Source organism: Oncorhynchus nerka, linkage group LG10, assembly GCF_034236695.1.
Source record: "Oncorhynchus nerka isolate Pitt River linkage group LG10, Oner_Uvic_2.0, whole genome shotgun sequence".
Lineage (NCBI taxonomy): Eukaryota > Metazoa > Chordata > Actinopteri > Salmoniformes > Salmonidae > Oncorhynchus > Oncorhynchus nerka.
In genome coordinates this window covers 71,366,998-71,394,235 of record NC_088405.1, presented here as the reverse complement: position 1 = coordinate 71,394,235, position 27,238 = coordinate 71,366,998, and the positions used below count along the sequence as shown (strand labels likewise).

General features: G+C 41.6%; 2 protein-coding genes across 2 annotated transcripts in view; one reads left to right on the top strand and one right to left on the bottom strand.

The window, feature by feature from the left end:
• The first annotated feature begins 7,643 nt into the window (after positions 1–7,643).
• Positions 7,644–15,708, top strand: LOC115135949 (ras-related protein Rab-24-like). Its single transcript, XM_029671202.2, has 9 exons — positions 7,644–8,031; positions 8,546–8,726; positions 8,845–8,913; positions 9,111–9,189; positions 10,543–10,610; positions 13,492–13,591; positions 13,695–13,745; positions 13,871–13,930; positions 14,084–15,708. Exons 2-9 carry the CDS (start codon positions 8,613–8,615, stop codon positions 14,146–14,148), a joined length of 606 nt encoding a protein of 201 aa, XP_029527062.1. The 5' UTR covers positions 7,644–8,031; positions 8,546–8,612; the 3' UTR covers positions 14,149–15,708.
• A 358-nt stretch (positions 15,709–16,066) lies between these two features.
• Positions 16,067–27,238, bottom strand: part of LOC115135948 (histone-lysine N-methyltransferase, H3 lysine-36 specific-like) — a 35,707-nt gene continuing 24,535 nt past the window's right edge. Inside the window, exons 19-23 of the mRNA XM_029671201.2 lie at positions 26,720–26,836; positions 20,859–21,000; positions 20,449–20,555; positions 19,980–20,181; positions 16,067–19,699 (exon numbers count right to left, since the gene is read on the bottom strand). Of these exons, the coding sequence (XP_029527061.1) occupies positions 19,062–19,699; positions 19,980–20,181; positions 20,449–20,555; positions 20,859–21,000; positions 26,720–26,836 (1,206 nt within the window). The 3' untranslated portion in view covers positions 16,067–19,061. The remainder of the gene's footprint in view (positions 19,700–19,979; positions 20,182–20,448; positions 20,556–20,858; positions 21,001–26,719; positions 26,837–27,238) is intronic.

The following is a 27,238-nucleotide window of genomic DNA, read 5'->3' as shown; positions in this document are numbered from 1 at the left end:
CGTTTTCTTCATTGAAGGCAGCTGTTGATGTGTTCAGAGGGTCCCGGTTTCGAGCCCAGGTTGGGGCGAGGGACGGAAGAAACACTGTTAGTTAAGCTTGTAGCGTCATACCCAAGAATAATTGATGCTGTAATCGCTACCAAAGGTGCTTAAACAAAGCACTGAGTATAGGGGCTGAATACTTCTGATATATTTTGCTTTGTCATTATGTCAAGGGGTCTGAATACTTTCTGAAGGCACTGTAAAAACCATCATATCAATTAAACTTGTAGTCACGCGATGACATTGTGTGTGGTCCTCCCACTACGACTCGAGAAACCATGCAGTTTAATAGTAACACATGGAATAAAATAAAATACCCAAGAATGGAGCAAAAGGAACACCTACGTGAGATTGCTATTCAATGACTACAGCTCAGCGTTCAACACACTAAGCTAAGGACCCTGGGACTAAACACCTCTCTGCAACTGGATTCTGACGGGCCGCCCCCAGGTGGTAAGGGTACATAACACATCTGCCACTCTGATCCTCAACACAGGGGCTCCTCAGGGGTGCGTGCTCAGTCCCCTCCTGTACTCCCTGTTCACTCATGACTGCATGGCCAAGCACGACTCCAACACCATCATTAAGTTTGCCGACGACAACAGCGGTAGGCCTGATCACTGACAATGATGAGACAGTAAACCACTCTCCCTCAACGTGATCAAGACAAAGGAGATGATTGTGGACTAAAGGAAAAAGAGGACCCAGCACGCACCAATTATCGTCGATGAGGCTGTAGTGGATGCAGGTTGAGAACTTCAAGTTCCTTGGTATCCGCATCACCAACAAACTATCATTTGCATTGTCCCCACCCCACCACCCATTTTTATGCTGTTGCTACTCTCTGTTTATTAGGGGCGGCAGGGTAGCCTAGTGGTTAGAGCGTTGCGGAAGGTTGCAAGTTCAAACCACCGAGCTGACAAGGTACAAATCTGTCGTTCTGCCCCTAAACAGGCAGTTAACCCACTGTTCCTAGGCTGTCATTGAAAATAAGAATTTGTTCTTAACTGACTTAAAAGGTAAAATAAAATATAAAAAACAATTAACAATGCTCTACCTACATGTACATCTTACCTCAATTACCTCCACTAACCGGTGCCCTCGCACACTGTACCGGTACCCCCTGTATATAGCCTTTCTACTGTTATGTTTTTGTTGATCCTGAAATTAAAACAAGGGACCGGTTTCCCAATAGAGATGAAATTAGGCTTACAAGTGTTTAAACGATGCAGCTTTCCTACAACAGCCGAAGATGTAACATGCGTTTCCAAAAACACCACGCGGAAAGAACTTTCGCTAAGTGCGTCATCGGAGCATGTGTTGTCACTGATAAGATCGAAAGAAAAGCAGCGCTGCTCTCTGATCAGCTTCATCCATTAAAATCTTAAATTAACATTAGAATTATTACACAATACTGATGACGGATCAGCTCGTTCAGAGATAATACCACCTACGGTTACAAATATTGAGGCAGTTTTTATTAGTTATTTTTCTGTCTTATTATTTTTTATAATTTTTTATGTCCAACAATTTTGGCTCAGAAAACTTGGGAGGTCAGGGTTGGGGAACCCTGCAGTAGGCTATAGGCCTATGTTAATCACATTGAAATACACTTAATGTTCAATAAATTAATTTCTATTTGTAATTTGTCACATTTGAGCAATGAGGAGACAAATCTTTGATTTAGTGCATTTTCATTGGGCAAGCATTATAAAAACTGCCTCAATATTTGTAGCCATAGTTGGTAGTAATATCTCTCCTGATCCATATCATGCTGGCTCCATAGTGTGTTGACAGGAAAATGGTTCCAAATGTTTTTCCACCATTCCCATAGGACATTTTAGAAACACTTAAATAATGGCTGTGCTTCGTGTAGACTTACCCTGGTGTGACGATAACCATGTAAATCTCTTGGACAAGGTGACTTTTATCAATATATCCGGCTCCATTTATTCTCGGATTCAAACATGTTAATTAGCATTCAAGTAGACATCATGCAATACTACAAATCCCTGCCAGCTCCTACACATCTCTAGCTGACAACGTTGCTAACAGTTAGTGTCATATTAAAACTTGCACAAGACAGTTCACAGAATTCTCAATTTTAAAGGCATTTAGCCAATTTATTAATGACAAAATTTAACTAACATTAGATAGTTAATCTAGAGCTTCTTAATTGGCGCCTCCAGAGATGCAACCTCTCTCATCTTCACTCAATGCCTATGTTTACCCCACTGTACCTGAATCTATCCTACCATGCCCAGAAATCTGCTCCTTTTATTCTCTGTTCCCAAAGCACTAGATGACTAGATTGCCTTTAAATATCCTTTAGCCGTACCCTCCTCCTACTCCTCTGTTCTTCTGGTGATGTAGAGGTTAACCCCGGCCCTGTGTCCCCCCAGGCACTCTCATTTGTTGACTTCTGCAACCGTAAAAAGCCTTGGGTTCATGCATGTTAACATCAGAAACCTCCTTCCTAAGTTTGCTTTATTCACTGCTTTAGCACACTCCGCCAACCCTGATGTCCTAGCCGTGTCTGAATCCGGGCTTAGGAAGGCCACCAAAAATTCGGAAATTTACATCCCCAATTACAACATTTTCCGTCAAGAGAAAACTGCTAAAGGGGGCGGAATTGCAATCTACTGTAGAGAGAGCCTGCAGAGTTCTGTCATACTATCCAGGTCGATGCCCAAACAGTTCGAGCTGTAATAAGTACTCATTGTTGCCGTTTTATAGACCCCCCTCAGCTCCCAGCTGTGCCCTGGACACCTTATGTGAATTGATCCCCCCCCCCCCATCTACCATCAGTTTGTATTGCTAGGTGACCTAAATTGGGATATGCTTAACACCCTGGCCGTCCTACAAGCTAAGCTAGATGCCCTAAATCGCACACAAATTATCAAGGAACCTACCAAGTACAACCCCAAATCCGTAAACATGGGCACCCTCATACAGTTGAAGTCAGAAGTTTACATACACTTAGGTTGGACTCATTAAAACTAGTTTTTCAACCACTCCACACATTTTTTGTTAACAAACTATAGTTTTGGCAAGTCGGTTAGGACATTACTTTGTGCATGACACAAGCAATTTTTCCAACAATTGTTTATAGACAGATTATTTCACCGTATCACAATTCCAATGGGTCAGAGGTTTACATACACTAAGTTGACTGTGCCTTTAAACAGCTTGGAAAATTCCAGAAAATTATGTCAATTGGAGGTGTACCTGTGGATGTATTTCAAGGCCTACCTTCAAACTCAGTGCCCCTCTGCTTGACATTATGGGAAAATCAAATGAAATCAGCAAAGACCTCAGATACTTTTTTGTTGACCTCCACATGTCTGGTTCATCCTTGGGAGCAATTTCCAAATGCCTGAAGGTACCACATTCATCTGTACAAACAATAGTACAAAAGTATAAACACCATGGGACCACGCAGCCGTCATACCGCTCAGGAAGGAGACGCGTTCTGTCTCCTAGAGATGAACATACTTTGGTGAGAAAAGTGTAAATCAATCCCAGAACAGCAAAGGACCTTGTGAAGATGCTAGAGGAAACAGGTACAAAAGTATCTATATCCACAGTCAAACGAGTCCTATATCGACATAACCTGGAAGGCCGCTCAGCCAGGAAGAAGCCACTGCTCCAAAACCGCCATAAAAAGCCAGACTACGGTTTGCAACTACACATGGGAACAAAGATGGTACTTTTTGGAGAAATGTCCTCTGGTCTGATGAAACAAAAATAGAACTGTTTGGCCATAATGACCATTGTTATATTTGGAGGAAAAGGGTGAAGCTTGCAAGCTGAAGAACACCCTCCCAACTGTGAAGCACGGGGTGGCAGCAACATGTTGTGTTGGTGCTTTGCTGCAGGAGGGACTGGTGCACTTCACAAAATAGATGGCATCATGAGGTAGGACAATTATGTGGATATATTGAAGCAACATCTCAAGACATCAGTCAGGAAGTTAAAGCTTGGTTGCAAATGAGTCTTCTAAATGGACAATGACCACAAGCATACTTCCAAAGTTGTGGCAAAATAGCTTAAGGACAATGTTACGAATCCCTTTTGGCCCAACAGTCTAGGGGGGGATGGTAATGAGACCCGTAACATAACTCATGCAAATTATAATTGTGACAAAGTAAAAGTGAGAACAAAACAACTACGACAACTGATATCTCCCGTCAAACTCAGGGTTTATTAATAAACACACGGTAATGGGGGGAGCAGAAAACGGGTCTGAGCTGGACACAAGGAAAGAAACAATAAGTATTTAAAAACACCCCTAAGCTAGACTAGCCTACTTTAACAACAGCTAACTAACCAAAATTACAGTGGGTGGTCCACCCAGTTCTAACTAGTGTATTTAACAAAGTCTACCTACGGGTAGTGTATGCCCATGGGCGACTTGTCTTGGTTTCCCCTTTTCCCACCAGCAAACAAACAAACACCATAACCAAAAACAATACTCACAGGTGATGACAAAGTGCTATGAAGGTGCTCAAACAAAAGAGAGGTCAATACACAAAGAGAGAGTGCAACACAGAGACCAACAGACATGGCATTTACAGAGAGATTGAGCTCTAGAGCAAACAACTGACAGGGTTTTTAAACCAAGGGAAAGGAACTGTGATAGGGTAGGAAACAGGAGGAGGTGTGCCTTCTGATTGATGATTGGATTGGTGATTGATTGGGGAGTGATGATTTTCACCTGTGAGGGGAGAAGGAGAGAAAAGAACACAGGATACACACACAGGATACTGGTATCCGTAACAGACAACAAAGTCACGGTATTGCCTTTAAATTATTTCACTTGGGTCAAACGTTTCGGGTAGCCTTCCACAAGCTTCCCACAAGTTGGGTGAATTTTGGACCATTCCTCCTGATAGAGTTGGGTAACTGAGTCAGGTTTATAGGCCTCCTTGCTCACACACGCTTTTTCAGTTCTGCCCACAAATTTTCTATAGGCTTGAGGTCATCACAGAGCCCTGACCTCAATCCTATGGAAAATATGTGGGCAGAATTGCTAAAGCAGCTCATAGCCTGTGGCAAAAATGAGGGGACACGAACAACAGGTATAGGCCAATCAAAAAGTTTTTTTATTAAACCAAAACTATTAACCTTAAACAAAGAAAAGGGAATGAGGTGTGAAAGTATCATAATGTAAGATGTATGTAAAGTGCAGGGATGTGTGTGTGAATGACTGAGTGAAAACTATGCAAAACTACAAAGGAACAAACAAAACAGGTTCATACCTGGAGGAGCAGAGAGCGAGAGACAAGTGATTAGTGAAGCCGTTTAAATGCCCTGAGCCCAGGTGACTCCAATCACTAATGACCCTCCTCTGCCTGCAGGAGGAACAGCCCCTGCACTGCAGAAGAGGAGCCGTGACAGTATGTAAACTTCTGACCCACTGGGAATGTGATGAAAGCTGAAATAAATCATTCTCTACTATTATTCTGAAATTTCACATTCTTAAAATAAAGTGGTGATCCTAAAACAGGGAATTTTTACTTGGATGAAATGGCAGGAATTGTGAAAAACTGACTTTAAATGTATTTGGCTGAGGTGTCTGTAAACTCCCGACTTCAACTGTAGATATCATCCTGACCAACTTGCCCTCTAAATACACCTCTGCTGTTTTCAACCAGGATCTCAGCGATCACTGCCTCATTGCATGTGTCCGTTATGGGTCCATGGTCAAACGACCACCCTTAATCACTGTCAAATGCTCCCTAAAACACTCCTGCGAGCAGGCCTTTCTAATCGACCTGGCCCGGGAAGGATATTGACCTCTTCCCGTCAGTAGTGGATGCCTGGTTGTTCTTTAAAAGTGCTTTCCTCACCATCTTAAATAAGCATGGCCCTTTCAAAAAATGTAGAACTGAGAACAGATATAGCCCTTGGTTCACTCCAGACTTGACTGCCCTTGACCTGCACAAGAACACCCGGTGGCGTACTGCACTTGCATCGAATAGTCCCCGCGATATGCAACTTTTCAGGGAAGTCAGGAACCAATACACACAGTCAGTTACAAAAGCAAAGGCTAGCTTTTTCAAACAGAAATTTGTAACCTGCAGCACTATTTCCAAAAGGTTTTGGGACACTAAAGTCCTTGGAGAATAAGAGTACCTCCTCCCAGCTGCCCACTGCACTGAGACTAGGAAACACTGTCACCACTGATAAATCCACGATAATCGAGAATTTCAATAAGCATTTCTCTACGGCTGGCCATGCTTCCACCTGGCTACCCCAACCCCAGCCAACAGCTCTGCACCCCTCGCAGCAACTGGCCCAAGCGCCTCCCCCCCTTTTCTCCTTCACCCAAATCCAGGCAGCTGATGTTCTGAAAGAGCTGCAAAACCTGGATCCCTACAAATCAGCTGGGCTTGATAATCTGGACCCTCTCTTCCTAAAATCATCCGCCGCCATTGTTGCAACCCCTATTACTAGTCTGTTCAACCTCTCTTTCTTAACGTCTGAGACTCCTAAAGTTTGGAAAGCAGCCGCTGTCATCCCCCTCTTTCCCTATGCGAAAAATGTATGGTGGAAAAACAACTGGAACCATTTCCTTGATAAGTGCTAGGTTGTAAGGGAATTATGATTCATACTGTGGTAGTCTATTGCGTTCCGATTTCAGTGCAGCGTAGTGTAAACAAGCATAACGGGCAACTAGTTCACCATTCCCAATTCCCCGGAGTGCCCGGGCAAAGGTCAGGACTATTCAGCAGGTCTCTTACACAGAGGCACGTGAACTAGTTGAAGGAGCGAGGTGAGCTGAAGGTATGGTGATGGATACTCTGTAGACTGTGGAGATTCAGGGTGTTGTACAACAGTTGAGGGAAACTGATATGCTGGTTGTGAAGAAGGTGGATTTCATGGTGTTTATCACAGATGTGATTAATTGTACTGCACAAACTAACAAAATGCCCAAGAAACCTGGACATAATAGTATATGCGGCTGAAAAGTTTTTGTGGTTTCCAGGATTTCACTGCCGAAAATTGCAAATAATACTGTCCAAAGATCAGATCAAATCAAACTTTATTTGTCACCTGCACCGAATACAACATGTGTAGGCCTTACCGTGAAATGCGTACTTACAAGCCCTTAACCAACAGTTCAATTCAAGAAAGAGTTAAGAAAATATTTACCAAATAAATTCAAGTAAAGAATAATTAAAAGTAACACAATAAAATAACAATAATGAAGCTATATACAAGGGGTACCGGTACAGAGACAATGTGCGGGGTTACAGGTTAGTCGAGATCATTTGTACATGTAGGTAGGGGTGAAGTCACTATGCATAGACAATAAACAGCGAGCAGCAGCAGTGGAAAAAACAACTGGTGGGGTCCAATGTAAATAATCCGATGGCCATTTGATTAATTGTTCAGTTCTTCCTTGTCAGGCTCCAGAGCCTGTAGGGATGGGCATTGGCAGTAGAATCTGAATAAAGGAGTATATTGAGTTTTGTTTAGTTCATTTTTATTTTGTTATTTCTTTGGGCTGATATACAGCCAAAACACTAGGTGGCGGCATGCACTACTAGCATTTGTTTGCGGACCGCAATAATATCAAAGAAGACCCCGTACAGTAGGTGGCGGCCATACACCATAGGTGTAGTCTGCCCTAAAACTTTAAAGAAGAAGTAGTGGCCTCATAACAAAGCCTCTTGGATTTTTGTATTTAGCTTGCTTGCTAACAAATGAGGTCTAGAAGTTCAAGTCGAGTAAGCTTTGCCATATGACATAGCAATGGCATAGGCTATATAAATGTTAGGGATGTTTCTGTAGCTTGTAATTTTAGTTTTTAGCTAAAATGTACGTTGCTGACAACACCAAGTGGCTCAAACATTGGCTGGCTAGCTAACTCGAAACGAGATGTTCATATTTTAAGAGCTATTCGACCATTTACCTATACTGTTAATCTGACTCGGCTCTGATTCTTCCATTTGAACACATTTAGCTGAGTTTATCAAGCAGGTAAGTTTTTGGTTTTAGCTCGCTAGCTAGCTATCAAGTCATCATTAGCTAACGTTAGATGGCTAGCTAGCTAATAAATGCTACTGTGAAGCTAGCTAACGAAACGTTATTTTTTATTTCGTGTAATCGTTCAGGTCTGCTAATTGTGTGTACCATTTGTTGATGGTTAAGCTAATGGCAGCATTAACTATTTTTCTAGCTACACACCAATGCCCATTTTAACTTAGCTAAAGTCCACTTCTTAGAATTGTTGACATTGCCACAAATGTCATGACATGTCTTGAAATGTATCCTGCCAACTGCTCTCTTCAGAAAAATTCTGCTGTGGCAACTTCGAGTGCAGTTTCTCAAACTCATTCTGTGTTATTGGTACTGTTGGTGGCTGCCAAGTCATGCTGCATCGAAGTCATGATGTCATGCCATGGACAAAGTAGAAGGAATACAGTAACTGTTTTATCGTGCCCAACTTCTTAATCATACTATCTATTATGTTTTTGTCTCATCTGTTACACAGCAATTCAGCATCCTGGTCTACCCCTCTCCTGCTCCTCCTCTCCTTTCTTGTCCTGGTCCTGTGCACTATGACCATGCGTGTGGATGCAAAAGTTGTTATGCTTGGGAAAGAGAGTGTGGGCAAGACCAGCCTTGTGGAGAGATATGTTCACCACCGCTTTCTTGTCGGCCCCTACCAGAACGTGAGTATCCGTTGATTGCCTAGGGCGGTGTGTGGGAAGCTCTCTGCTTTTGTGTGAAGACTCTTTCTCAAAATTGTACATGTACATATTCTTCTCGCAATCATTCTTTTTTCGATAGACTATTGGGGCTGCATTTGTTGCCAAACCAATCCAGGTGGGAGACAAGGTGGTTACACTGGGAATATGGGTGAGTGAGCATGACTGCTGGCATCCTTTATAAAATGGAAAAAAGATTTGCATGAATCTTTATACTCCGTAGGGAGTTGTCTGGTTTATTATTATCGTTGCATAATCATTAAATTAATAAATCCATTGTAGCCCGATATGAGGTAGCTACAGGCTATGTGTGGATAGACTATAAGTGATTCCTTCTCTGCAACCCAGGACACGGCTGGATCAGAGCGCTACGAGGCTATGAGTAGAATCTACTACAGAGGAGCCAGGGCTGCCATTGTCTGCTATGGTAAGTTCTTATCCCCTTGGAATGACACTCAATATCACGCTACATTTTTGTTTTGCTACTATGGTGTTTAGTGATTGAGGGGGATTTATAGTTACATATTGAAATGTTATTTTTGGACTATATTATCGATATTTGACTCCAAGTATCAACACTAGGTAGCATTAGCTAGTGGTTGTCGTCTGTACCTGCTCCAAAACTACTCCTTTCATCCGATAGCTTGTTCTACATCTTCTTTTTAAATAGTGAGAACCTGTTTTCAGCACTTATTTACCTGACTGATCAAAGCAAATTTTCTCTTGTCTCGCTGCAGCAGACATACACTGAGTATACCAAACATTAGGAACACCTTTCTAATATTGATTTGAGGCCCCTGGTTTGCCCTCCCGGTTTGCCCTCAGAACTGCCTCAATTCATCGGGGCATGGACTCATCAAGGTGTCAAGTGTTCCACAGGGATGCTGGCCCATGTTTAATCCAAGCTTCCCACAGCTGTGTCAAGTTGGCCGGATGTCCTTTGGGTGGTGGACCATTCTTGATACACATGGGAAACTGTTGAGTGTGAAAAACCCAGCAGTGTTGCAGTTCCTGACACAATCCGGTGCGCCTGACACCTACTACCATTCACCCTCTGAATGGCACACGCACACAATCAATGTCTGTTGTCTCCAGGTTTAAAAATCCTTCTTTAACTTGTCTCCTCCCCTTCATTTACACTGATTTTGAAGGGGATTTAACAAGTGACATTGATAAGGGATCATAGCTTTCACCTGGATTCACCTGGTCAGTCTGTCATGGAAAGAGCAGGTGTTCTTAATGTTTGTATACTCAGTGTCGAGCAATAAGTTTGGAACATCAAATCACAGTAAAATTGCATTATCAAATCACAGTAAAATTGCATTATCGAATCGCAATACATATAGAATCATGAGAATCACTATACATATCGTATTGGCACCGAAGTATCATGATAATGTCGTATCGTGAGGTCCCTGGCAAGCACTAATGGCTTCGTTATATCCTAAATGTTTAATTGTAGAAATTCTTGTTGAGTGCAATGGATGTTTCTGCGTATATGAGTGTCCTCCCCTCTTATTTCCCTCATTGGGGGATTTTTTTTTACAGTTTGGAAAATAGCCACCGAGGCATTTCAACCAGTTGATGACTCATTTACGTGTCTTTTTTATTGTTTTTATCTGGTTCTGTTTTTAGTGTTGTTTTTATGGGCTGATTTTACATTGCAATAGTAATATTAGTACTACAAAATATTCTAGGTCAAATACACTCATAACTGTGAAAACATACAATGTTTTGGTTAAGTTTTATGTTGTCATTCACCTTAATTTTTCTCCTGTAGATTTGACGGACACCAGCAGTTTCCAGCGAGCTAGATTCTGGGTGAAGGAGCTGCAAAACTGTGACAAGGTTACAGACCATCTCATAAAAACTCAACTCACTTGCCAATGGGAATTGTATGATGGGTATTGTCATATACAGTGCATTTGGAAAGTATTCAGACCCCTTGACTTTTTTAATTGTATTTTTTTTTTTTTACATTACAGCCTTATTCAAAACTGTATTACATACATTTTCCCCCTCATCAATCTACATACAATACCCCATAATAATACTGCAAAAACAGGTTTTTAGAAATGTGTTCAAATGGATTAAAAAGAAAAAGATGCCTTATTTAAATTAGTATTCTGATCCTTTGCTATGAGACTAGAAATTGAGCACAGGTGCATCATGTTTCCATTGATCATCTTTGAAATGTTTCTACAGCTTGATTGGAGTCCATCTGTGGTAAATTCAATTGATTGGACATGAATTGGAACGGCATACACCTGTCTATATAAGGTCCCACAGTTGACAGTGCATGTCAGAGCAAAAACCAAGCCATGAGGTCAAAGGAATTGTCCGTAGAGCTCTGAGACAGGATTGTGTCAAGGCACAGATCTGAGTAAGGGTACCAAAAAAATTCTGCAGCATTGAAGGTCCCCAAGAATACAGTGGCCTCCATCATTCTTAAATGGAAAAAGTTTGGAACCACAAAGACTCTTTCTGGTGCTGGCTGCCTGTCCAAACAGCAATCGGGGGAGAAGCGCCTTGGTCAGGGAGGTGACACGAGAACCTGATGGTTACTGACAGAGATCCAGAGTTCCTCTGTGGAGATGGGAGAACCTTCCAGAAGGACAACCATCTCTGCAGCACTCCACAAATCAAGCCTTTATGGTAGAGTGGCCAGGCGGAAGCCACCTCTCAGTAAAAGGCACATGCCAGCCCACTTGGAGTTTGCCAAAAGGCACCTAAAGGACTCTCAGACCATGAGAAACTAAATTCACTGGTCTGATGAAACCAAGATTGAACCCTTTGGCCTGAATGCCAAGCGTCACATCTAGAAGAAACCTGGCAGCATCCCTATGTTGAAGCATGGTGGTGGCAGCATCATGGTGTGGGGATGTTTTTCAGCGGCAGGGAATGGGAGACTTGCCAGGATCGAGAGAAAGATGAACGGAACGAAGTACAGAGAGATCCTTGATGAAAACCTGTTTAGAACCTCAGACGGGGGCGAAGGCTCACCTTCCAACAGGACAACGACCCTAAGCACACAGCCAAGACAATGCAGTAGTGGCTTCGGGACAAGTCTCTGAATGTCCTTGAGGGGCCCGGATTTGAACCCGATCGAACATCTCTGGAGACACTTGAAAATAGCTAGGCAACCACGCTCCCTATCCAACCTGACAGAGCTTGAGAGGATCTGCAGAGAAGAATGGGAGAAACTCCCCAAATACAGGTGTGCCAAGCTTGTAGCGTCATACCCAAGAAGACTTGAGGCTGTAATTGCTGCCAAAGGTGCTTCAACAAACTACTGTGTTAAATGGTCTCAATACTTTTGTAAATGTGATATTGCCCAATTTCTTAACCTGTTTTTTTTCTTTGTCCTTGTGGGGTATTGTGTGTAGATTTAAGGGGGGGCGGGGTAATTTAATCGATTTTTGAATAAGGCTGTAACGTAACAAAATGTGGAAAAAGTCAAAGGGTCTGAATACTTTCCTAATGCACTGTACTAGTTTATTAGGTACACCATCTAGTACCAGGTTGGACCCCCCCTTTGCCAGGTCCCGTGTGGCTTGCAATGCCAGGGTTGTGGGTTCGATTCCCACAGGGTACCAGTACGGGGAAAAAAGTATGTATGCACTCTACCGTAAGTCGCTCTGGATAAGAGTGTCTGCTAAATGACTAAAATGTAGATGTAGAACTGCCTAAATTCTTTAGCGCATTCTTCAAGTTGACGGAAGCATTCAACAGGTATGTTGGTCCATGCTGACGCGATGGCATCATGCAGTTGCTTCAGATTGGAGGGCAGTACATTTATGTTGTGAATAGCCCTTTCCATCTCATATTGGGTTGAGGTCTGGGGACTGACCAGGCCACTCAAGTAAACTGAACTCGCTGTCATGTTCCAGGCAATGTTTTTCCGCTCCTCAATTGTCCAGTGTTGGTGATCACGTGCCCACTGGAGCCGCTTCTTGTTCATAGTGTTGTCATCTGCTGCAATAGCCCATCCGTGAAAAGGATTGAGGAGTTTTGCATTCCGAGATGCCGTTCTGCACACCACTGTTTTACTGCACCGTTATTTGCCTGTTTGTGGCCCTCCTGTTAGCTTACACCAGGGTCCCACAACTGGCTGAATTTGGCCTACAGGTGGTTTTATTTGGCCCACCCAAGTTTTCTGTCGGAGAGAACTGTAAAAACACCAGGAAATCAGCTCCAAGCAATTTTAAATTGGGAAATATGTTCCCAAGTATTTCTATGCATACTGGAGATGTGATCATATACAAATGTAAGCAAGGTTTGAAATTATTGTTTTAGTTAAATGTTATGTCTATTTGGGATTCTTGCGGTCAATTTGCAGCCTAGAAATGATTTGTAATTATGTTCCAGCCACCCAACCATCCCCTCAAGAAAAAATCAGCACGCAGCTGAATCTAATTGATGATCCCTGGCGTACACAATTCTTGCCATTCTCCTTCGACCTCTCATCAACGAGCTGTTTTCGCCCACAGGATTTACACGTTTTGCCCCATTCTAACGTTCAATCCAACAGTAACTGAATGCCTCAATGCCTGTCTGTCTGCTTTATATAGGAAGTCATAGCCACGTAATGCACTGTCTTTAGGAGCGATCTGTTTCCATGAATGAGATGGTGTACCTAATAAACTGTCCGATGAGAGTATGTTATCCTATGAATGTAACTGCCCACAATGACACAGATTTATTTATTTTTCTATGATCTCAATTGAAGCACTGCAAGATATACCTGTGTGGCACAAAGATTGACCTGATTGAGAGTGACCGGGGCCTGCGGCAAGTAGACTACCATGACGTTCAGGACTTTGCTGACGGTAAATTGCTAATGATAATCACAGACATCCTCTTGATTAGTATAAGGAGGACTGGCTGTTTTAAAGAGGCTCATGTTTAGTTTTTTTCCATTCTCATCTACAGAGATTGGGGCTAAACATTTTGAAACATCCAGTAAAACAGGAAACAACGTGGGTAAGTGACACCTCATGGTCAGTTAATTTCAAATATAGTGTAACCTTATTTATAACCCATTCTCATAAGACAACATTTCCAAAAATGCAGATGTAGACTCCTACTGTCTTTTAACCACATTCCAGATGAGCTGTTCCAAAAGGTTGCAGAGGACTACAACAGCATCTCCTTTCAATTCTTGACCGGTGAGTCTTTGGCTCCAATAGCTTAGCTGTCAGTGTACATTTTGTCTGCAATGGTAGTATTACTAGCATGAGTTGTCAATTTAATCTCCACTGTAGTGAATCAATGCATTCCTGAATGGGTCTGATTGACAATTCTCTGCTTTCTCTTTACAGAAGAGACCGGTATTGACTTGGGTCAGAAGAAGGACTCTTATTTCTCTTCCTGCTGCCACAGTTAAGCCTTTACTGGATGAACAGCGATCCCTTGCTGTAAAACCAACCTGGAAATGCAGGATGGATGCTACACATCCCACCTGGGGCCTGTCCATTTAAAACAGAAAGAGAGAGAGGAGCCCAAACAGTGTTACTGTTTTTTTTGGTAGCTTTTTTTCAGTTGTCCCATAGACGATTACATGCTCACTGCATTTAAAGGAGTCATCACAATAGTTGGATGCGACCCCTCTCCCATGACAAGGGACCTGCCAAGAGCGATATCGGAATGAAGCATACGAGGAACTAGCACCTCAACCCCACTATTTTTTGGGGGATTTCCTCAGTGTCTATCAACCCACCTTATATAAATGAATTATGCTGATGACACAAATGGCCTTCATCACTCAGTCAAATGCCTTGAGTGAGTGTGCTTCTTAATGACTTGATTTGAATAAGCATTCTGTGAACACTGTTTTCATTGTCTACTCTTCATGGTGAAATGTACTTGCCAAACTATGTACCTGCACATGTATTGTCATCTAATGTGTTTTTCTTTGCGTCATCAGTTCTGATACAGTTGAAAGTATGGAATGCAACTAGAAAGATTCCACCAACACAGGAAAAAGCTTGTGGGTAAATGTAATATGATAATTATGTCGCCATGGCTAAAAGTACAGGATATAGCTTATGTGGTCCTCTGTAAGTCAGTTGGTAGAGCATGGCGCTTACACCGCCAGGGTTGAGGGTTTGATTCCCTGGGCCACCCATACGTAAAATATATGAACGCCTTACTGTAAGTCACTTTGGATAAAACTGTCTGCTAAATGGCTTCTTTATATATATATATACACACTCAAAGAAATCCTACATACAGCTATGTTTAACTAATGTTCAATGTAATCTCCAAGTCACTATTCCAATGTTACGGATGCCTCATGACTGTGGCTGACCATTGTCGTTACTCCACACAAGTTGCAATTTTCTGTGAATGTGTTACTGTTTACACTTTTCAAGAAACCTTTGACCTTTTGAGACAGTCTAGCCAATGGCAGATTTTTACTTGATTTTACCAATGTGTGTGAAAATGAATATTAGAGATATTATTGGATTTGAGAACCTCTCTGAGGGTTTCTCAGTCCCACTGAAGTTGTGCCTGTAGGATACTAGAAGTAAGCAGCAGCAATGGGCCCACAGGCATGAATCACATATCCATCATTAGCTGTGTATAGAAGGCTCCATTCAAGTGTACATACACTTCATCAAATGTGTTATTGTTTACACACACACACAGCACCTTCTAGTGGTGCCACTCCCCAGGACGCAGACCTGGTGCCTGAGAAAGAGGACTAGTTCACATAGCTCATTTTTATGAATGGCTTACAGGACTGTTATTGCAAGGGGCACAGGCACAAAGCAAGAGGTTGTTTGCAGTCCCACGTCTATTTGATGCCTTGAAGATATTATAACATGCATATAGTCCCAACATCATTACAGGTCCACAGAGAGTCGGCTGATATGATCATTCATTGTGTGGACTGTTTTGTAGCATGTTGTAAATTGAAAAAATAAAGACTAGATTTCTGCAAGTCTGTCTGTTAGTGTGTGTCTGTGTGACACCTACACTACATTAGTCTGGTCAACCAGACTGACTGCTGCACTCACCATTGTTTTCCTTCACTTTATTGTATAGTATGTGAAGTGAAACAGTGGTTAGCACAGTGATCAGTTTAGTTATTAACAATGCTTATAGTACACTGAGCTATGGATGTGTTAAAGTCAGTTGCTATATCATGAGCACCTCTATAGTGGATTATGGTAACAAATCTACCCCTGATCAATGCAATTGTGAACTGTTAATACAGTAATATGCCTACAAACTTGAATATTCAGTCGGGAAAGGTAACAATCAAACCTCTGGCCCAAATCAAAATGTCAAAAACAGAGTTGCAACTTACATTTTTTTCTTTATTATGTACAAAGGACTCCAGCACATTTCAATATCCTCACAAGGCAGCAGGATATTATTGAACTCTTCAACAGTTACAATTTGAACAGATGAATTACACAAGGCTTAATAAGGCAGAGAGGGAAGAGAGTCAGAAGCTAAGAAGCATGACAGCAACAACAACAAAAACAGCAGTAGTATGTATAAAAACATTTGACAGCCTCCCAACTCTTCCTTTGTGCCACATCAAAGAACCCTCCAAAGAGGAGGGAGGGGTAACTGACAATGTAGAAATGGAAAATATTAAAGCAAAAAGATATACAGCTCATTATCATATCAAGTCCCAAAGGTACTGTAGTGATAGTTGAGCCTTCAATCTCCCGACTCTTCCGATTCCCAGCTCATGTCGTGACCAGAAATGACCCTCGACCTCCTCATACTGTATGCTTTCATAGCCTACTGTTTGATGACTGTGATACTGTTACATCAATATAAAGTGTTATTAACCCTGTCTGTTGACAGCAACTCAAACGTAAACAACAAATATGTATCAAAGTTGAAGTGATCCTGTTTGTGGGAATGGTTGATGACAAAGCTGTGACCAGAGAACGCATGATATCCACTGGCTCTAGACTCATTATTATCTCTTGTTTTTTGTTTTTTTAAATCATTCATCATATATAGCTTTCATATACAAAATGTATATACATATTATATAAGATTTTGGAAGGACAGGCTAGGCCAATCTAAAATGTACAAATACTCTTCCAACAGATCAGTTAAAACCTATCTGTGTTGTTAAAATTCGTAGGCATTTTAGTGCTATAAATATGTTCAAGTCAGATAAATATTTACTATGACCATGACGGTGGGTGCCTGTATCTGTATATCGGAACAACAGCAGGGGGCACCATGGCAACCTTTACGGTACAGTATACGGACAAGAAGGGACCCTTTGAACCGGTTTACTCATTTTTCAAGTCATTAAAAAACAGGTTGGTTTTCTATTAAAATATAAGAAATTGCACATATCTTTTCAAGCGCCTCATCTAACAATAAGCCAGTTAAGTTTTAATACATAAAGGCTGCTAGAGATACTTCGACATGACTAAAGTGACACAATTGGGAGACATTAAGCAGTAAAAATAATGCTTATTGTGCAGATTTGGAGTAAATGTGTGTTATAAGCTTCAGAAATGGAAACACAACATTCCCACAACTGGAAAGCGGCAAATCCACTTCATTCTGTTCTCTGGCCCTCTAGAATCACCTTCACATCCCTTCATTCACAAAAACCCAACACTGATTGACTCAATTGGAAAGGCATAAGCAGAGTAGTAAAACTGACACAACAAAGACAGTGATGTAGAGACAAGCTTCAAGAGGGAGAAAACACATAGCTGAGACAAATACATACGGTATTGAAAACATTTTAGCAGGGGAGTGGACCAGTGTACTTTTTAGTGCTAAACTAATGGCAAGGAGTATAGCCCAGCAAACAGAAAGTATGGATTATATAAAGTGACATACAGCAATGTCACTACTAGAAGTCAGTCCCATCTTCATTTGTGCGTTATAAAAGTCAATATAAATATGTCATAGAGAATGTAATACACACAAGTGAGCTAGCTGTCGTCAAGGTTACGTCAAGTAGCTTACTCAACTGCTGAGTACACTCTGGCACTTTCACATTGAAGGTTCAGTTCAGTTTGAGGGAAAGCTAGACCATGTAAGGAAGCTTCCCACTGGGCAAAAACTGCTTGAATCAATGTTGTTTCCAAGTCATTTCAACGCAAAAAATGAAATGTGATGTTGAATCAATGTGGAAAACTGATTAGGTTTTGAAAAAGTCATCAACGTAAGGGAATTTCATTTCTTCCCCACCCAACTGTTAAACTAAACCCTGACATGGTGACATTTTTGATTGATTTGACATTGAATTTACGTTAGTTGACCACTCAATCAGATTTCAGTTGTGTTCAAAGACCTACAGTACAACCAACCGCACCCCAAACAGATATCAGTACAGAGGAGCAATGCAATGCCAGGGTTAGGGGAAAACACAAAGTGCTGTCATGGATTAGGATATAGGCATGTTCAATATCAATATCACCTTGATGTACTACCCACATTTATTAACTAAGCCATTTGATTTCATGTGTATTGTCTAGGTGTCTGTATCATTTGGTGTGGTAAGGCAGATGCCAGCAGAGACGATAGATTCATCATCATCAAATAGGTATGGATATAAACTGTACACCAATGACAAGGTTGAAATGACTGATTGTATGACTAATAATTTCCATTGCTGACGCATTAATTTCACAGCATTACTCATTTGTGCCATGTAGGAGCGTTGCTACAGAGAGAACCAGCTTGACAGGCCCATCTAACACACCATAGGCTCTTTCTCACGAGGGGATTTCTGTGCCTTTGACAGTACTGCTCCTCCTCTCTTCAGTCTCCCCTTTGATAAAGGTGAAGCTTCAGATACATTAGTTGCCGTGTTCTCCAAGAGGAGGTGCAGAAATGTAAACATGTTATTAAAACCACAAACCAACAACTATGACAACGAACAAAGAAGAGATTCAAATGGACCTATCTATATGACTAGAGTTACCATCATACCCATTGTGCCCTTAGGCACAGATCTAGGATCAGTATACCTATCACAAACCCTAACTGGGACTATTAGGGGGAAAACTGACCATAAATCAGTGTCCAGAGAAAACTCCCTCATACTCCATTTCGACCCTCCAGCTCCAGGCCACATTGTTTCATCCTGCTATTTCTCAGGGGTCTGTCTGAACAAGGCGGTGTTCAAATTCACAGATCTATAAATCATCTGTACATGGATCCTTATATACAAAGATGAGTGAATCTACATGATGCTGAGCACAGTCCCACCTTCAAGAACAAGCAGGTAGCCCTTCTCCCCACCCCCCCATGAATGATTAGCCAGGATGCAGAGTTGTTGAAAAAGGACATTGGTCTTTACTCCTCTTCTTCCTCACCCTCCTGTTCTTCTCCCTCCTCTTCTTCTTTCTCCTCCTCTTCATTTTTCAACTTTAAGCCTGCCATCTCTTCATCCTCCAACTCTCCCTCAATCCCCTCTCCATCCCCGTCTTCATTACCAAAAGGATCCTCAACTTCTTCCTTCTCATCTCCGTAGGAAGAGATGGGTGAGTATTGGGGAAGGAATAGGTGAGAGCTATCGAGGGCCTTCGAGCTGGGTAGAGGGGTGCTGATGGGGCCAGAGAAGGGGCCAGAGATGGGGCAAGAGATGGGGAGACGGGAGAAAGACTCAGGGCCAGGGCTAGGTTGGGGGTCCCCTGTCCCCGTTGTAGTAGCAGCAGCACCAGCCACAGCAGCATCAGGAGGGGGTACAATACCAGCCCCCGGGCCTGTTGAGAGAGCCCCAGTGTCAGGTAGGTACTCCCTGATCTCCCCTGGCTCCAGGGGGTCTGGTCCACAGGGGTCATGTTCGCTGCAGGACAGCCGTCCGTCCAGCTTTGAGATGAAGAGCATCCCGTCGCGGTGCAGTGTGCAGTAAGAGCTGGGACACATCTCACAGAAAGAGGCCGCCTCCTTACCACACAGGTCACACTGGTGCCACGGGCACTCCCACCGACCTGCAGCACAGAAAAGGCAGTCAGATGCAGTATATCAGACAGAAGCAGTCAGACACAGCCCTGCATCAACCGTAACAGAGAAGTAATCAGCACACTGAGACTGCTAACCAGTGATCTGACAGACATCAAACAGTGAAAATGCACGAAATACGTCATGTACAGTATATAATTCTCCAATCACACAATCCTACAGTAACAGCGAGGAAATAGAACAAACCCCTACAAGCTATGATAACAACTCAATAATTTCCTCTGACAGGAACCTAACTGGGCCACTGACCTGCAGGCCTCTTGGTGAGGTTGAGACAGTCTGCGTGGTAAACTTTGGGACAGCCTGGTCTCTTACAGGACACAATCTGTCCCCCGTCCCCACAACTGAAGCACTCGTCCTCCCTCTCCTTGGTCACCTCCATCTTGTTCTTCCGTTTAGCCTGGACCTTTTTCTTCAGCTTGCGGCCCTTGTCGTCTGCTGGAGGGTTATTCTGGGGAAGGATGAAGAGTCAGGCTGTTAATAGAGACACAGACACCCAAACTGATGATGCCCCTGTCAATCAAATATCTCATTCCCCTTGACATTACTAATATTTTGACTACTGTATCAAGTGCCCTTGGATTTGTGGAAAGATATTTTAAAATAGCAATTAATATTGTTTCTACTATTTCATTCTACTATCTCATGTATCTTATTCATTCTGTGGATCATGTCATCAAACCCAATATCAACATCTGGTTCCAGTGTCTCCTCTCACCTTTGGCCGGACTCCTAGGAAGCCGCTGCAGTTTGGAGCTCCACATTTACACACAGTCTTCCCATTGGCCAGACACTCCAGATTGTAGTTGAAAGTCAGCTCTGTGCCTGGAGACAGGCAGAATGACCCATAGAGGACAGATATAAACCAGTATACACAACAAGTGATGCAGAGATGGACATGAACTGCTGATGAATTTACCTATATAATTACCTTATAATAGACTAGTACTGTAAATATACTGCGTATGGACTACTCTGTCCTGGTGAATATTATGCAACTTCCTTTCCTTCTTTAACTAGTTCAATGCTACTCTTCTATTTCTCCTGCTAATGCATATGTAATGAAAAGTGTTGCCAAAGTCAAAGCTTTAACATAGCACAAACTCCTCATGCCAAATCTCCGCTCACCTTCAGGGACGTCTATTAGAGCAAAGAGCCCCACACGTGTATCTCCATTCACCGTCCACTTCTGGGTCTCACAGTTGGGCTGGCAGCTGTGGTTCATGAAGCGGGCCTGGTTCCCCTTGGGACCAGCGTCGATGATCCGATCCTGACAAACACACCGAAATTAACAACACTGTTCAATCATCAAGTCTGCTTGGGTGTCTTTGTATTACCATGAAAAGCAGATGTAATTTTCTGAGGTGAAATATAGAAAACCAAGAGAATCCTCTTAAAACAAGAAACCAAGAATGGTCAATAGTAGTGATAATAACTAATAACAACCAATAGCATTAAAGATGCAATATGCAGAAATCGCTCCGCCATTTCCTGGTTGCAAAAATCTAGTAGTTTGCCTAATTTCAGTTTATGTGGCAAAACAAGCAGTCATTGTGTAGAAAATCATTGTACCATCTAAACTACTGTGAAATATATTTTCCATAACCTAAAATATTATATTTTCCGCTGTTTGAAGCTGGTGTTCAAACCCGAAAGTACAACACGCAAGAATGAAACTTCAGAACGGGAAGCATAGAAATCTACTGCTTCTACGACTTGCTTTCAATGAGAATGAGAGATCTATAACTCACATTTTTATGTGAAATGTGTCAGGTCATCTAAAAAGTTACATATTGCAGCTTTAATAACCCATGACAACTTCCTGTAGCTAGTAACATAAATCATAGTTAGAGGTCATAAGATTAAAGAGAAAACTTCATGCCAAGAGACAGTCCCATGAGAGACTTCTGACTTATTTTCTGACTCCCAACCGCTCCCGCAAGAACTGGTCCCGAACCTGACTGCAGTCCCGTAATGTTATTTTAGGTGTTTGTGACCGGCTTGCTTTGCAGCCCTGGTCCCAGAAATTTTGCCAACCTAGTTGAGATCAAAATGCAAGAAAAATTACCTAAGAAATACAGTGGCAATAAAATGTATGGGAACCCTTTGGAATTATCTGGATTTCTGCATAAATTGGTCATAAAATGAGATCTGATCTTCATCTAAGTCACAACAACAGACAAACACAGTGTGCTTAAACTAACAACACACAAAGTATTGTATTTTTCTTGTCTATATTGAACACATCATTTAAACATTGTAGGTTGGAAAAAGTATGTGAACCCCTAGGCTAATGTCTTCTCCAAAAGCTAATTGGAGTCAGGAGTCAGCTAACCTGGAGTACAATCATTGAGACAAAATTGGAGATATTGGTTAGAGCTGCCCTGCCCTATAAAAAACACTCACAAAATTTGAGTTTGCTATTCACAAGAAGCATTGCCTGATGTGAACTATGCCTCGAAAAAAAGAGATCTCAGAAGACGCAATATTAAGAATTGTTGACTTGCATAAAGCTGAAAAGGGTTACAAAAGTATCTCTAAAAACCTTGATGTTCATCAGTCCAAGGTAAGACAAATTGTCTATAAATGGAGAAAAAGTTCAGCACTGTTGCTACTCCCTAGGAGTGGTCGTCCTGCAAAGATGACTGCAAGACCACAGAGCAGAATTCTCAATGAGGTTAAGAAGAATCCAAGAGTGTCAGCTAAAGGCTTAAAGAAATCTCTGGAACATGCATCTCTGTTGACGAGTCTACGATACGTAAAACACTAAACAAGAATGGTGTTTATGGGAGGAGACCACGGAAGAAGCCACTGCTGTCCAAAAATAAACATTGCTGCTTGTCTGAAGTTCGCAAAAGAGCATCTGGATGTTCCACAGCGCTACTGGCAAAATATTCTGTGGACAGATGAAACTAAAGTTGAGTTGTTTGAAAGGAACACACAACACTATCTGTGGAGAAAAAAAGTATGGTGAAGGGAGCATCATGGTTTGGGGCTGCTTTGCTGCCTCAGGGCCTAGAGAGCTTGCTATCATCAACGTAAAAATGAATTCCCAAGTTTAAGACATTTTGCAGGAGAATGTAAGGCTATCTGTCCGCCAATTGAAGCTCAACAGAAGACGGGTGATGCAACAGGTCAACGACTCAAAACACAGAAGTAAATCAACAACAGAATGGCTTTAACAGAAGAAAATACGCCTTCTGGAGTGGCCCAGTCAGAGTAAAATACATGTGTTATCAATATCTATATCCAGTCAATGTCAATAGAAATCAGTTTAAGCTAGAGATATGTGTTTTGCATTGGATGCGTCTCAATCTACCGCATCCGCCAATGTCGAAGTTCCGCATCTGCGGTGAAAGGTGACAGAGCTAGAGCGGTGTTTATCAGACCATGAGACATCCCGAAGAGGTGCAACAGCACCTCTTCAACCTCAGGAGGCTGAAGAAATGTGGCTTGTCATCCAAAACCCTGACAAACTTTTACTGATGCAAAATCGAGAGCATCCTGTGGTGCTGTATCACAGCCTGATACGGCAACTACACTGCCCTCAACCTCAAGGCTCTCCAGAGGTTGGTGCGGGGGGCAAACTATCTGCCCTCCATGACACCTACAGCAGCCGATGTCACAGGAAGACCAAAAATATCATTAAGGACAACAACCACCAGAGCCACTGCCTGTTCATCCCGCTATCATCCAGAAGACAAGGTCAGTACAGGTGCATCAAAGCTGGGACCGAGAGACAGAAAAACAGCTTCTATCTCAAGGCCACCAGACTGCTAAACCGCAATCACTAAACTCAGAGATGCTACTGCCTACATTGAGACCCAATCACTGGACACTTGAATAAATAACTAGTCACTTTAAACAATGCCACTTTAAATAATGGCACTTTAATAATGTTTACATATTTTACATGACTCATATCACATGTATATACTGTATTTTTTACCATCTATTGCATCTTGCCTATGCCGCACAGCCATTGCTCATCCATATACTTATATGTACATATTCTCATTCACCCCTTTATATTTGTGTGTATTAGGTAGTTTTTTGGGAATTTTTAGATTACTTGTTAGATATTACTGCAATGTCGGAACTAGAAGCATAAACATTTCGCTACACTCACATTAACATCTGCTAACCATGTGTATGTGACCAATAAGATTTGATTCGATCTTTCTTATATCTCTTAGATATGGGACAGACACTTCAGAACAAACTTCCTTTAGATTTCTGTTGTTCCATGAAGTGAATCTGTTATTCAATGCGTTTGTATGGGCTAATAGCAGTAAGGCCAAACATTTTTTTCATCAAATCATTTTTAAAATATATATTTTGTGATACCTCAAGGCGTCTTAAAATTATAAATCAAATAGCTAAATGATCCTTGGTATAACCTTCTTCAAATAATACCATATAATATAGTTTAGTAGAACCCCCCTCTCCACCCTGGCTTAGACAGGGCTATGCTGTGCTTCTCCACCCATATAGTATAGTCTACATGGTATTTAATTGACCACACATACAGGCACACTTGATTTCACACGCCCAACAAAAGAGAAGATATGTAGGCTACTGAAACTAGTCAATCAGCAAGAATTAGGTTATTAGAGTTTGTGAATATTGCAACAGAGGTGCTTTTAATACAATAGATGGCAAATAGCCTACAAAACAAAGACAACCGTTTTGAAATAATCTGGCATATATTTGATAGGACTGGGCAATTTGCAGGCAGACACAAATAAATGTGTTTTCAATATATATTTCCAGTCAATGTCGGAGCCAAAACTTTAGCCTGTCATATTTAGTAAATTAATTTCCATGGAAATGACGTTATCACTCATATTTCATATGTCACAACGATTCATCGATACGTATGCTATGATGCTGGTAAGGTTGTCTCTCGCACCTACAGTACTGGTCATAAAAAAAGCTAGCTAGCTGATGGATGCAAACAATGTTCTTCCCCAAAAACATAGCAAAACGACATAATCTGTTTCAGTAGCTATTGTTAGCTAGCTAACTATATAGCTTGGTGTCATCATCTAAAATAACCCTAATTTATAAAACAGTTCTTATTTGAATAGTGGTGGTCGGACCCATCTATGAGAAGCTAGCCGCAATATGGATTAGTCACAGTTAGTTCACTTTGCAGTTAGCCTTCAAAATAAAAGTATGTCATTGACAGTGATGCAAATGAATACAAATAGTATAATTATGCCACAATTGAATAGATCATAATAAACGAGGTTGGAATGTTGTTATACAAAATCAACAAAAGACAATAATTTGTTAATTTGACAAAAATCTGTCAAAATCACACTGGATGTATTAGAATATATAATTGCATTGGGGGCATACTTATTTCATTGTACAGCCTTACCTATGGATTGTGGATCAATGACATGGGGTATCAGTCTACTCAGTGACACCCAGAGAGCATTACCGTTGTAGCTCTTATTGCGGGACTCTGAAACAACTGAATTGAGCCACATTTATTGTCAACCTACTATGTGTATTGAACATTATTCCAAAAGAAAAACAATACTGTGTGGATGTTTTGGAGTCTGATAACTCTGAGGAGGGCGTTGTGAAAAATATCTTGGGTATTGAGTAGACTGATACCCCATTTCATTGATCCCCAATCCTTGGGTAAAGCTGTACAGTGCAATATGAATGTACACACAATAAGCTGACTGGGGAGGTGGTTTCACACAGTCACGCAAAAAGAATTACAACACTAATATTTGCGTAACTCTTCACAGTTGTGTTCTGTGGGTGTTACCGAGTAGACTGATACCCCATTTCATTGCTTCATATTCCAACCTTGTTTAACATTATCTAGTCTAAATATGGCATGATTCCACCAATTGTAACCTTCTGCATCACTTTCAAAGAGGTACTTTTATTTTGAAGGCAAACCGCAAATTTCACTATTGTGCCTAATCCTTATTTGGCTAGCTTCAAAACACATAACCCGGTCCGGTTGAGCCTCACTAGCCAGATGAAGCTTGCTGGGTGCTTATAACGTTAGCTTTGGGCAACTGGGTTAAGTAGTTGGCTAGCTATTTATTTTCATGAACTGAAGTTCAATTTCAATAGGCAAACAACAAGTGGCTACCTAGCTAATACTTAGTCACAAGGATTCCTAAATCATTGCTAAGAATAATGAAAATGACTGCAGTTTCTACTGGTCATTGTTTTCAGGCTGATTGTTTTGATGCCAGCTAGGTACCAAGCTAAAGCTAACTAGCTACCCCAGAAGTAGAGGTCAAACAAATAATGCCTTATTACTTACTTATTGTAAGCTAAAGCTAACTAGCTACCCCAGAAGTAGAGGTCAAACAAATAATGCCTTATTACTTACTTATTGTAAGCTAAAGCTAACTAGCTACCCCAGAAGTAGAGGTCAAACAAATAATGCCTTATTACTTACTTATTGTAAGCTAAAGCTAACTAGCTACCCCAGAAGTAGAGGTCAAACAAATAATGCCTTATTACTTACTTATTGTAAACACATCGTTCGTGGCTGGTGTGTGCTTGTTTACATACTTTTTTGTTCAGCTTTGACAGTGCTACTGTTAGTAGTGGGGGCACTTGGCTTGCAAGTACAAATTCAGCACACACAACATTCTATAATAGAATTGTGTTATTTGACGTGTATCTTTTTTGACACGCAAAGACCCAAACGGCGTTCCATAGTATGCTGACCACCTGGTGGTAAATTAGTTAATAGACCAATAAGAAAGAGAGTTCCAAACCTCTCTGGCAACAGCTTCCTCTCTACGCTCAAAACACTCCCAGACAGTCCTAGAAAAATTATTGCTTGAGAAATTGCCCTTTGCTAAGAAGCTATTTTTGTTTGCTTTTGACCATTTTAATTGAAAACAATCACAGTAAGGTACTAAATTGTTACCCAGAAATGATTTGATATTGAGATAAAAACAGCTGCATTGAACCTTTAAGTCCTGACGCCTGAACCCTACCTTGTCCAGGGTCAGCATGTAGAAGTTACAGATGTCGTTATCCTGGGCGTGTTTGATCCTGGCCCGACACTCCTCCTCATCGATCACCTCTCCTACATACTCATTCACAAACTCCCCCTGAGAACACACAACCATGACAGTCAGCAGGAGAGATACGGTGGAACACTCATTCTAATATTAATAATCAGGTATGAAAGTAAGGTGGTACAGACCAGTACGGCGTCCCGGCAAAATAAATTGTGGGGGTACACTGTGCTGGTAAAACGTGAGCCTATCACAATTAATACAACATGCCCAAAAACCTATAGTCAATCACGTCATTACTTAACATTACTGCATGTCAGCCGCAAGAAAAATGAGCAAATTGACTCTATACGCTCCAAATTGCGTTGTGGTTCGAGGAGAACACTTACATTTAGTCAAGGCAGAGATGAGTAGCCGAGACCAAGGCGCACGTGGATAACATTGGATGCATCAATTCAGGCTACGAGCGTAGGCCTAATGACAATCGCAGAATGT